General features: G+C 47.1%; 1 protein-coding gene across 1 annotated transcript; it reads left to right on the top strand.

Moving 5' to 3' along the window:
• The first annotated feature begins 1,549 nt into the window (after nt 1-1,549).
• On the top strand, nt 1,550-9,638 carry LOC311326129 (uncharacterized protein). Its single transcript, XM_084458973.1, has 7 exons — nt 1,550-1,646; nt 5,165-5,287; nt 5,737-5,850; nt 6,452-6,723; nt 6,901-6,965; nt 7,188-7,375; nt 8,090-9,638. Exons 2-7 carry the CDS (start codon nt 5,191-5,193, stop codon nt 9,148-9,150), a joined length of 1,797 nt encoding a protein of 598 aa, XP_084315099.1. The 5' UTR covers nt 1,550-1,646; nt 5,165-5,190; the 3' UTR covers nt 9,151-9,638.
• The last annotated feature ends 2,816 nt before the right edge of the window (nt 9,639-12,454 follow it).

Here is a 12,454-nt window from a genome sequence, read left to right as displayed (position 1 = left end):
ATTCCAAGACCAAGGACCAGAATAAAAAAGGCTCCTTTTCACAGCCTCAGTCCGCACAGCAGGTACCTGGAACCGTATCCAGGCACTGGATCTGAGGAGGAAGGCAATCAATCAATCAATCAATCAATCAATCAATCAATCTATCTATCTATCTATCTATCTATCTATCTATCTATCTATCTGTCTGTCTGTCTGTCTGTCTGTCTGTCTGTCTGTCTGTCTGTCTGTCTGTCTAAAACTGACATTTTGGCTCCAAATGACTGGAGGTGAATGGGCGGCCGTGTTCGGGCGGCTCTGTGGCGCCCCCCTCAGGTCAGAGCCGGCGGGAGGCGGTTCAGTGCACTCACAATCCCCCTCACAACCCAGTCCAATCTGTCTCTAGTGCCCCCACACTGGGAGCTGGCTTTTCTCAAAGTTTAGTTTTGGCTCTGTGCGTGTGAGTGGGACATGTTTAGGTTTTGCTGTGCTTGTTAGTCCGAGAGCTGTATGCCAGTTCAAACCCCGTGTCTCTGTGACCTTCCTAAGTTGAGATATGGTTTCAATCCCTCCCAATGAATAGGGGGGATTTTTCCAGTCTTGTAGCACCCTCTGGTGGCCAGAAGGTGAAGTGCATGTGGACACCGGTCACTAGTCCTTTTCTGACATTATATATATTATATTATATATCAATATAATATAATATGGTGAGAATCAGCCTGTATCTGGAATTCTGAACTGCTACCTAAGATCTCTGAGTCGACACAGTGGCTTAGGATATTTTGAGATATGGTAGGCCACTCACCATAGATATAGTTAGAAAGTACAGAGTTAGAAATAAACTATTGGTTATGTGAGTTTGTGCAGCCCTAGCAGTATTAGTTGTTGTGGCTTTAAAAAAAAAAAAAGTATTATAGCTTTAATAGCCTTATAATAATAATAATAATAATAATAGCGCCCCCTTTGGAGTTGTGGTGTACTGCAGGTCTGCGCGTTTTGTCCTTGTGGAGTTGCCGTAGTAGGCTTGACTTCATGAGGTAGGCCTTTGTGCGTCGTGTAAAATGATCCTCCCGTAATTTAGGTTAGGAACACTGATGCATTGCATATGGCTACTATTTGTTTTGCCATACACTGTGAGGATTTCTGTTAAGTGTTGTCCACTGGATTGTAAGTTTATACCACGTTTCTGTTTACTGGCACGTTGCATTCCGCGTTCTGGTTGCTGCTCAGACGAGGCCGCATGTGAAAATGTGTATTTTTATTTTTCCAGAGGAATTGCAGACGTCTGGAAGACACGTATTATTTTTTGTGTGGCTTCGACTCGGGTATGTTGCTCCAAATATGTAAATAGATGATCTCAGATTTCTAAATTCATGTGTTCTGTACATTCTGCTAGCATGCTGTGTTTTTATTCTAAATAATGCGTTTATGTTTGAAGGAAATGTGTGTTCTTAATGTAAACAAATGATCCCGATGTTGGAGAGAGAAAGCAGAGCAGTAGCGCTTGACTGCATGAGCCCCAGAGGAATCGCAGACTCCTGGAAGATCAGTGTTGTATTTTGTGTTTTCCACTCAGAGTAAACAGGTAAAAGCTCATCGTCTCTGTCCATCCTGCGACTGCTTGACCGTAGTTACCGACTCCATTCACACCCAGGCCTCAGGTTTACCAGGTAGGTCTCCTACAGTCCAGTCACATCATCTTAATACTACATGTCCAGTAATAATATATCAAGTTAGGAAGGGCCAGGCCAGCAGGTTTTTCAGGTCTCTGAAGGGCACTCTTGCTAATTGTATTATTCTAGATAAACAATGTTATGCTTCTCTCCAATGAGTTAAAGAAAGTTGTTTTTTTCTATAAAGATGGGAATATCTTGAAAAAGGTAGACATTTAGTTTTGACTATTTTAGGGTACTATTATTTTAGCTATTTCTTTGTTGTTATGCACTATTTCTTATGTAGCCTCTATGTTTAATCATTGTGCATTGCACATCTGTTCTTACCTTCTCTGTTGTTCTTGCTGCTGTAATGCCCCCTGGGGATTATTAAAGTTGATCTAACTGTAATGGTAATTGATTTGATTTCATAACCTGCAACAGGTCAAGTGTGCCAGACCTGTCTGAGCTCTGCTGTGTACTAGACAGGGAGGAGAGACCAGAGAGAGACCAGAGAGAGACCAGACAGGGAGGAGACCTGGGACTCAGACCAGAGAGAGACCAGAGAGAGACCAGACAGGGAGGAGACCTGGGACTCAGACCAGAGAGAGACCAGAGAGAGACCAGACAGGGAGGAGACCTGGGGACTCAGACCAGAGAGAGACCAGAGAGAGACCAGATAGGGAGGAGACCTGGGGACTCAGACCAGAGAGAGACCAGACAGGGAGGAGACCTGGGACTCAGACCAGAGAGAGACCAGACAGGGAGGAGACCTGGGACTCAGACCAGAGAGAGACCAGACAGGGAGGAGACCTGGGACTCAGACCAGAGAGAGACCAGAGAGAGACCAGACAGGGAGGAGACCTGGGGACTCAGCAGACCAGAGAGAGACCAGAGAGAGACCAGACAGGGAGGAGACCTGGGACTCAGACCAGAGAGAGACCAGAGAGAGACCAGACAGGGAGGAGACCTGGGGACTCAGCAGACCAGAGAGAGACCAGAGAGAGACCAGACAGGGAGGAGACCTGGGGACTCAGCAGACCAGAGAGAGACCAGAGAGAGACCAGACAGGGAGGAGACCTGGGACTCAGACCAGAGAGAGACCAGAGAGAGACCAGACAGGGAGGAGACCTGGGACTCAGACCAGAGAGAGACCAGAGAGAGACCAGACAGGGAGGAGACCTGGGACTCAGACCAGAGAGAGACCAGAGAGAGACCAGACAGGGAGACCAGACAGGGAGGAGACCTGGGGACTCAGACCAGAGAGAGACCAGACAGGGAGACCAGAGAGAGACCAGAGAGAGACCAGACAGGGAGACCAGACAGGGAGACCAGACAGGGAGGAGACCTGGGAACTCAGACCAGAGAGAGACCAGAGAGAGACCAGACAGGGAGGAGACCTGGGGACTCAGACCAGAGAGAGACCAGACAGGGAGGAGACCTGGGGACTCAGACCAGAGAGAGACCAGACAGGGAGGAGACCTGGGACTCAGACCAGAGAGAGACCAGAGAGAGACCAGACAGGGAGGAGACCTGGGACTCAGACCAGAGAGAGACCAGAGAGAGACCAGACAGGGAGGAGACCTGGGACTCAGACCAGAGAGAGACCAGACAGGGAGGAGACCTGGGACTCAGACCAGAGAGAGACCAGAGAGAGACCAGACAGGGAGGAGACCTGGGACTCAGACCAGAGAGAGACCAGAGAGAGACCAGACAGGGAGGAGACCTGGGGACTCAGCAGACCAGAGAGAGACCAGACAGGGAGGAGACCAGGGACTCAGACCAGAGAGAGACCAGAGAGAGACCAGACAGGGAGGAGACCTGGGACTCAGACCAGAGAGAGACCAGAGAGAGACCAGAGAGAGACCAGACAGGGAGGAGACCTGGGGACTCAGACCAGAGAGAGACCAGACAGGGAGACCAGACAGGGAGGAGACCTGGGGACTCAGACCAGAGAGAGACCAGACAGGGAGGAGACCTGGGGACTCAGACCAGAGAGAGACCAGACAGGGAGGAGACCTGGGGACTCAGACCAGAGAGAGACCAGAGAGAGACCAGACAGGGAGGAGACCTGGGGACTCAGCAGACCAGAGAGAGACCAGACAGGGAGACCAGACAGGGAGGAGACCTGGGGACTCAGCAGACCAGAGAGAGACCAGAGAGAGACCAGACAGGGAGGAGACCGAGGGACTCAGCAGACCAGAGAGGAACAGGCATCATATCAGAGACCCAGTCTATCCATCACCGGGAGGAGGAGACTGCTGTCTGTAGAATAACTGCTCCTCACCCACCGGCCAGCAGACTCATTGCTTCAAGTGCCAAAAACCAATCTGCCTGCTGAAAAACGCCAGCACCTCCTACCTCAGATAGCAAAGTCCAGCACCTGATGACCTCTGTTGGACTAGAACACATCCACTGATGTCCACTAGCCTGGCTTCACCCTGATCACGTGATCTCAAAGGCTGTGACTCTATCTTGGAGAGAGGTCACGTGATCAGTGTGGTGAAGTCAGGTGAGTGGATATATCTGTGGATATGTGCTATTGAAGTGCAATACAGTGTTTTATACAGTATAATATCATATTATGTGAGGGGCTGCAAGTGTAGCCATCTTGGAGAAAAGACTTTCACCTTTCGAAAACGGTCTTCCCTATCCCTCTCTCCTCCTCCATCTCTCTCTCCATCTCTCTCCTCCTCCATCTCTCTCTCCTCCATCTCTCTCTCTCTCCTCCATCTCTCTCTCCTCCTCCATCTCTCTCTCCTCCATCTCTCTCTCCTCCTCCATCTCTCTCCTCCTCCATCTCTCTCTCCATCTCTCTCCTCCTCCATCTCTCTCTCCATCTCTCTCTCCTCCTCCATCTCTCTCCTCCTCCATCTCTCTCTCCTCCTCCATCTCTCTCTCCTCCTCCATCTCTCTCTCCATCTCTCTCCTCCTCCATCTCTCTCTCCATCTCTCTCTCCTCCTCCATCTCTCTCTCCTCCTCCATCTCTCTCTCCTCCTCCATCTCTCTCCATCTCTCTCCTCCTCCATCTCTCTCTCCATCTCTCTCTCCTCCTCCATCTCTCTCTCCTCCTCCATCTCTCTCTCCATCTCTCTCTCCTCCTCCATCTCTCTCTCCTCCTCCATCTCTCTCTCCTCCTCCATCTCTCTCCTCCATCTCTCTCTCCATCTCTCTCTCCTCCTCCATCTCTCTCTCCTCCTCCATCTCTCTCCTCCTCCATCTCTCTCCTCCCCCTCCCTCTCCTCCATCTCTTTCCTCCTCCATCTCTCTCTCCTCCATCTCTCTCCTCCATCTCTCTCCTCCTCCATCTCTCTCTCCTCCCCCTCCCTCTCCTCCATCTCTCTCTCCTCCCCCTCCCTCTCCTCCATCTCTCTCCTCCTCCATCTCTCTCTCCTCCCCCTCCCTCTCCTCCATCTCTTTCCTCCTCCATCTCTCTCTCCTCCATCTCTCTCCTCCTCCATCTCTCTCCTCCTCCATCTCTCTCTCCTCCTCCATCTCTCTCTCTCCCCCTCCCTCTCCTCCCTGTGTGTTGCAGGTCTGAAGTCGACAGCCCCAGCCTTCATGCATCGAGGTCGATCCAAGATGGCGGACCTGCCCCCCCTTCCTGGGCTCAGTGACCCGGTGGAGTTGACCCCTCATCTGGAGACACCCTCTCAACGTATGGTTCATGAATGAATGAATGAATGAATGAATTTTTTATTAAAGTGTCATGCCTACTGTCGGCCCATCCCATATGGGATTATAAGACACCTTTACGACTTACTTCTGTACATAAGTCATCTATTTACATGCAAAATATGTTTCCAGTGTCGCTGGTCAAGCTCAAATGAACAAAAAAAGAGATGAAGTTGTTTATATAAAAGGCTCTTCTCTCTGAGGGGCGAAGAGGGCAGGATCCCTCGAGGTCTAGGAGTCACGTGCCTGACTGGTAGTGGGGTTTGTGTGAGTGTGTCCTCTTGTCAGTTTCACTGTGTGACATGATAACCCTGTATGTGTTCGTCTCATGTTAACCCTGTATGTGTTCGTCTCATGTTAACCTCAAGTGACGTGTGTGTGTGTGTGTGTGTGTGTGTGTGAGACGTGTATATGTATGTTTGTGTGTGACAGACGTGTTAGAGGTGAAGCAGAGGTCAGAGGTGAAGCAGAGGTCAGAGGTGAACCTGAGAGACAGAGCCAGAGTCAACACTGAGCAGAAGGAGCCAGAAGATGACCACTACCTCTGTAAGAGAGCTGATCTCTCTCTGTATATCCTCTCCCTCCCTCTCTCTCTTCTCTCTCTCTTTCTTCCTGTTTAGCCCTGCTCAGCCTCTACTCTCTGTTTATCTCTCCTTGGTCTCTCTCTGTTTATCTCTCCTCGGTCTCTCTCTCCTCTCTCTGTCTCTCTCTCCTCTCTCTCTCCTCTCTCTGTCTCTCTCCTCTCTCTCTCTCTCTCTCTCTCTGTTCATCTCTCCTCGGTCTCTCTCTCCTCTCTCTCGGTCTCTCTCTCTGTCTCTCTCCTCTCTCTCTCTCTCTCTCTCTGTCTCTCCTCCCTCCCTCGTAAGTTTACCGTTTAGTTTTGCCAGTTTGAAACCTTGAACATTCTAGAACTGCTATTTTCTAGATTTGTTTTAAAGACTCATGATGACACAGGTACTGATGGGTCAACCTGGCTCACTGTCACAGATGCACACACACACACACACACACACACACACACACACACACACACACTGTCTTTTTTTCTCATCTGTCTCTTTAAACTCCTTCTCTCTCCATCTCCACCTCTCTCTTTCTCTCTCTCTAATGCACTACGTCTCTCCTCCCCCTCTCCTGTCCTCTCCAGACTGTGAGGAGTGTGAGTCTTTCTTCCTGGAGGAGTGTGAGCTCCACGGACCCCCCCTCTTCATACCGGACACCCCGGTGGTCCTGGGGGTGTCTGACCGGGCCAGACTGACCCTCCCACACGGCCTGGAGGTCAAGAGGTCACGGATACCCGGGGTGGGGCTGGGAGTCTTCAACTGTGGGGAGGCGGTTGCCAAGGGAACCCACTACGGCCCCTACGAGGGGGAGGTGATGGAGAAGGAGGAGGCCATCAAGAGCGGATACTCCTGGGTGGTGGGTATGAGGGTGGTTGTGTGTGTGTGTGTGTGTGTGTGTGTGTGTGTGTGTGTGTGTGTGTGTGTGTGTGTGTGTGAACAGGCGTTCTGATGATCCTCATGAACTAATGTTCAATGAAGAAATTAAATTTGACTGTTTTTTCCTGTTTGACATTAGACATCTCTGTGTTCTCAGATCAAGAGCAGAAACTGTGACAAGTACATCGATGCCAAAAGAGAGACGCACTCCAACTGGATGAGGTGAGAAACCCAATAAATTGGTCTCTATCTACATCTCTCCTCTCTCTCACTTCAGATAAACCATCTCTCCAGTCTTGAATCTTTCTCTCCCTCCATACAGTCAGTCCCTACATCTCACCCACTTTGTTTTCTCCCTCCCTCTCTTCCTTCATCCTTCCTTCCTCCCGTCTCTCCCTCCCTCACCTGTTTGTTCTTATGAACCCACCCCCCACTCTCCCCCAGGTATGTGAACTGTGCCCGTACTGAGGAAGAGCAGAACCTGGTAGCGTTTCAGTACCGTGGAGGGATCCTGTTTCGCTGCTGTCGGCTGCTGGCTGTCGGGGAGGAGCTGCTGGTCTGGTACGGACAGGAGTACAGATACAAGAGCATCTCCTTCGACTACTTCTGGGACAAAAAGAGCACCGCTAGAGGTATCTGTCCTCAACTCTTCTTCCCTCTGTCTTCTCCTCCATCTCTCTCTCATCCACCTCTTTCCTTAAAGCTGAAAGAACCAGAGGTCTGCTAGTCATAATAGTAACCGCTGTCCAAGTAGCTCTCCTCTACCATCCTTCCCTCTCTCCTCTCCTCTGTCTTTTTCCCATGATGCCAGCCAGCAGACAAGACATGTGCATACAACGAGAAATTCAGGACACTCTTGGATGCAACTAAACAGGGGACGCTACGTCACGAACAGCGACGGCGCCTGTGCAAGTCACTGTTGTGGGGCACACAAATGACCGATGTTAGCCAGGCACACTAGCTATGTACAGAATGGAATGCTGTTAGTTGCCATGGAACATGGTAGCTTGACTAACGTTAATGAGTGCTGGCTAGCTTATTCTAGCTGAGTTAGCTAATGCCATGGGCTTCAACGTATTAATGCTTGTTTTCTCTTCTCTCTCTCCTCTTTTCTTTTTTTCACTCCTCTCTCTCTCTCTCCTCTGTCGCTCTCCCTCACTCGAGCTCAGCCAGAGGAACCTCTTGCATATCTTTCTCTCTCCTGTCCTCAATCTGAAGTTGTGGTGTTGTTGTGTCCCCCCCCCCCCCCACTAGCTACATATAATCACTCTATACAGTATTTGATCTTGTGCTACAGGTGTGAGAATCCTTTTTAATGTTTGTCTCTCTCTCTTTCACTTTCCCAGGAGTGATGTCAGACTTGTCCCAGACTCAGGTGTTCTCCTGCTCTGAGTGCCCATTCACCTACACCTCCCAGATCTACCTCCACAAACACCTCAAGAGGAGCCATGACAACCTCTACGTCTCTCTGCTGAGACCGTACCACTGTGACCAGTGTGGGAAGAACTTCAGTCAGTCAGGACGGTTAAAGACACACCAGCGTGTTCATACAGGAGAGAAGCCATACCAATGTGACCAGTGTGGGAAGAACTTTGCTCAGTCAATGAACTTAAAGACACACCAGCTTGTTCATACAGGAGAGAAGCCATACCACTGTGATGAGTGTGAGAAGAACTTCACTACGTCTGCAGATTTAAGGAGACACCAGCGTGTTCATACAGGAGAGAAGCCATATCACTGTGACCAGTGTGGGAAGAACTTCATTCAGTCAGGAGACTTAAAGACACACCAGCGTACTCATACAGGAGAGAAGCCGTACCACTGTGACCAGTGTGGAAAGAACTTCACTCACTCAGGACAATTAAAGACACACCAGCGTGTTCATACAGGAGAGAAGCCATACCACTGTGACCAGTGTGGGAAGAGCTTCACTCAGTCAGAAAAGTTAAGGACACACCAGCGTGTTCATACAGGAGAGAAGCCATACCACTGTGACCAGTGTGGGAAGAGCTTCATTCAGGCAGGACACTTAAAGACACACCAGTTTGTTCATACAGGAGAGAAGCCGTACCACTGTGACCAGTGTGGGAAGAACTTTGTCGCGTCAGCAGAGTTAAAGACACACCAGCGTGTTCATACAGGAGAGAAGCCATACCACTGTGACCAGTGTGGGAAGAACTTCAGTCGGTCAGCAAACTTTAAGAGACACCAGCGTGTTCATACAGGAAAGAAGCCGTACCACTGTGATCAGTGTGGGAAGAACTTCAGTCGGTCAGCAAATTTTAAGAGACACCAGCTTGTTCATACAGGACAGAAGCCATTCCACTGTGACCAGTGTGGGAAGAACTTCACTACGTCAGGAGAATTGAAGAAACACCAGCGTGTTCATACAAGAGAGAACCCATAGCCTTACCTGGATTACACTGCGTTTTTCGGCGTTTTCACCTCCGTTAGCACCAAGCAGTTAATAGGTTAATATGCAAACGGAAAATATGCAAATGGCCAGGAACCCGCCAGCGGATTCGGCCGGAGGTCCACCAGCTCATCCATCGAGGACCCGCTGTAGGTCCGCTAGCCTGGTGTTATCTGGGTTTATCCCTTACCTTTGTCCAGAAACAGACAACAAACAAATAGCTAACATTACAGGAATCATCAGTGTAACTGCTTTAGCCACTGACCGCTACCATTAATGTTATGGAAGCTGCTGCTAGTTGTTTTGAGCTCATGAGTTAACTGGCTATCCCGCCATTATTATCCATTATTACGTGGATGAAACAGTTCTATATAGCCTAGGTCCTACTCCTGCCTCAGCAGTTCAAGCCTCCAGACTGCTTTTAACCCTGAAAATACAGTGACAACATTTCAAATATTAATTGGATTTTCCCTATAATACTAGAAAGCGCAGTTTCTCAGCTTTCAGCAAGTGTTGGAGTGAGGAATTTTTTAGATTTGTTAGATATTTTTTTAATATTATTAAATATTTGTTAGATATTTGTAAAATGTTGCCGGTGACGTGGTCGTATTAAAAGGGTTAATGCATTTCATCAGTCCCTCATTAGTCATGAACTCGTTTTAAACTCTGATAAGACTAAATGGATGCTGTTCACAAGGTCTCGACCCGAAAACTGTCTTAACATTCACACCCTGTAAGGTCAGCAAATAGAAAGTTGGCTCGTACTAATATCTGGGCATCTGGCTAGATACAAGGCTTTCTTTTCTGACACGTGGAACATCTTACCAAAAACTGAGGGGTAAAACTGGTTTCTTGTACAGGAACAAGTCTTGTCTTGTCAGCAGGAAGTCCATTGTACAGTCACTGGTCATGTCTGTCCTTGATTATGGTGAATGTCATATATATGCATGCCTCTCCCACCACGCTGAAGACACTTGATGCAGTGTTTCACAGCGCTGTTTTATTATTGGTGATGGGTTCCTCACTCATCACTGTACATTATATCAGTAAGTGGGCTGGACCTCGCTCACTGTGAGAAGGGAACATCACTGTCATGTTTATGAAGCCCTATGTGGTACGCTCCCTCTGGATTTGTCAGGTATGTAGTACAAGTAATTCTGATCAGAGATCTGCCACCCATGGGTGTCTAGTCCATTCCTAGGCCGAGCACTGACAAATTTAATTATTTCCACCTGAAAAAAAACACAAGGGGTATGTATGGCGGATTTTTTATTTTTCCCAGACCAAATTTATTTTTATCTACAATCCTCATGCACTTTCACAGGTATGTAGTACAAACAGTTCTGATTATAGATCTGCCACCCAGGGGTGTCTAGTCCATTCCTAGGCCGAGCAGTGAGGAATTTAATACATCCCAAAACAATAATTTCTACCCCAAAAAACTATAAGGGGTATGATTTTTTTTTCAGACCAAATTTATTTTTATCTACAATCTTCATGAACATTCACAGGTATGTAGTACAAGTTATTCTGATCAGAGATATGCCACCCATGGGTGTCTAGTCCATTCCTAGGCCGAGCACTGACAAATTTAATTATGTCCACCTGAAGAAAAACATAAGGGGTATGTATGGCGTTTTTTTTTTCCAGACCAAATTTATTTTTATCTACAATCTTCATGAACATTCACAGGTATGTAGGTCAAGCAATTCTGATCAGAGATCTGCCACCCAGGGGTGTCTAGTCCATTCCTAGGCCGAGCACTGACAAATTTAATTATTTCCACCTGAAGAAAAACAAAAGGGGTATGTATGGCGTTTTTTTTTTCCAGACCAAATTTATTTTTATCTACAATCTTCATGAACATTCACAGGTATGTAGGTCAAGCAATTCTGATCAGAGATCTGCCACCCAGGGGTGTCTAGTCCATTCCTAGGCCGAGCAGTGAGGAATTTAATACATCCCAAAACAATAATTTCTACCCAAAAAAACTATAAGGGGTATGTATGATTTTATTTTCAGACCAAATTTATTTTTTATCTACAATCCTCATGCGCTTTCACAGGTATGTAGTACAAGTAATTCTGATCAGAGATCTGCCACCCATGGGTGTCTAGTCCATTCCTAGGCCGAGCACTGACAAATTTAATTATTTCCACCTGAAGAAAAACATAAGGGGTATGTATGGTGATTTTTTTTCCCAGACCAAATTTATTGTTATCTACAATCCTCATGCACTTTCACAGGTATGTAGTACAAACAGTTCTGATTATAGATCTGCCACCCAGGGGTGTCTAGTCCATTCCTAGGCCGAGCACTGACAAATTTAATTATTTCCACCTGAAGAAAAACATAAAGGGTATGTATATATGGCGGGTTTTTTTTCCAGACCAAATTTATTTTTATCTACAATCTTCATGAACATTCACAGGTATGTAGTACAAGTTATTCTGATCAGAGATATGCCACCCATGGGTGTCTAGTCCATTCCTAGGCCGAGCACTGACAAATTTAATTATTTCCACCTGAAGAAAAACATAAGGGGTATGTATGGCGTTTTTTTTTTTTTCTGACAAAATGTATTTTTATCTACAATCCTCATGCACTTTCACAGGTATGTAGTACAAACAGTTCTGATTATAGATCTGCCACCCAGGGGTGTCTAGTCCATTCCTAGGCCGAGCACTGACAAATTTAATTATTTCCACCTGAAGAAAAACATAAGGGGTATGTATGGTGTTTTTTTTTTCCAGACCAAATTTATTGTTATCTACAATCCTCATGCACTTTCACAGGTATGTAGTACAAACAGTTCTGATTATAGATCTGCCACCCAGGGGTGTCTAGTCCATTCCTAGGCCGAGCACTGACAAATTTAATTATTTCCACCTGAAGAAAAACATAAGGGGTATGTATGGTGTTTTTTTTTTCCAGACCAAATTTATTGTTAATCTACAATCCTCATGCACTTTCACAGGTATGTACTACAAACAGTTCTGATTATAGATCTGCCACCCAGGGGTGTCTAGTCCATTCCTAGGACGAGCACTGACAAATTTAATTATTTCCACCTGAAGAAAAACATAAAGGGTATGTATGGCGTTTTTTGTTTCCAGGCCAAATTTATTTTATTCTACAATCTTCATGAACATTCACAGGTATGTAGTACAAGTTATTCTGATCAGAGATATGCCACCCATGGGTGTCTAGTCCATTCCTAGGCCGAGCACTGACAAATTTAATTATTTCCACCTGAAGAAAAACATAAGGGGTATGTATGGTGTTTTTTTTTTCCAGA

Source organism: Borostomias antarcticus (genome assembly GCF_949987555.1).
Source record: "Borostomias antarcticus genome assembly, chromosome: 26".
Taxonomy (NCBI): domain Eukaryota; kingdom Metazoa; phylum Chordata; class Actinopteri; order Stomiiformes; family Stomiidae; genus Borostomias; species Borostomias antarcticus.
The sequence above is the reverse complement of the archived record's forward strand: the minus strand, read 5'-3'. Positions and strand labels throughout refer to the sequence as shown.

Bases quoted from the DNA above. Each gene is read 5' to 3' on its own strand.
- LOC311326129 (XM_084458973.1), top strand. From the start codon at position 5,191: ATGCATCGAGGTCGATCCAAGATGGCGGACCTGCCCCCCCTTCCTGGG. The intron at 5,851-6,451 runs GTAAGAGAGCTG...TGTCCTCTCCAG, and splicing joins AGAAGATGACCACTACCTCT to ACTGTGAGGAGTGTGAGTCT. The intron at 6,966-7,187 runs GTGAGAAACCCA...ACTCTCCCCCAG, and splicing joins ACGCACTCCAACTGGATGAG to GTATGTGAACTGTGCCCGTA.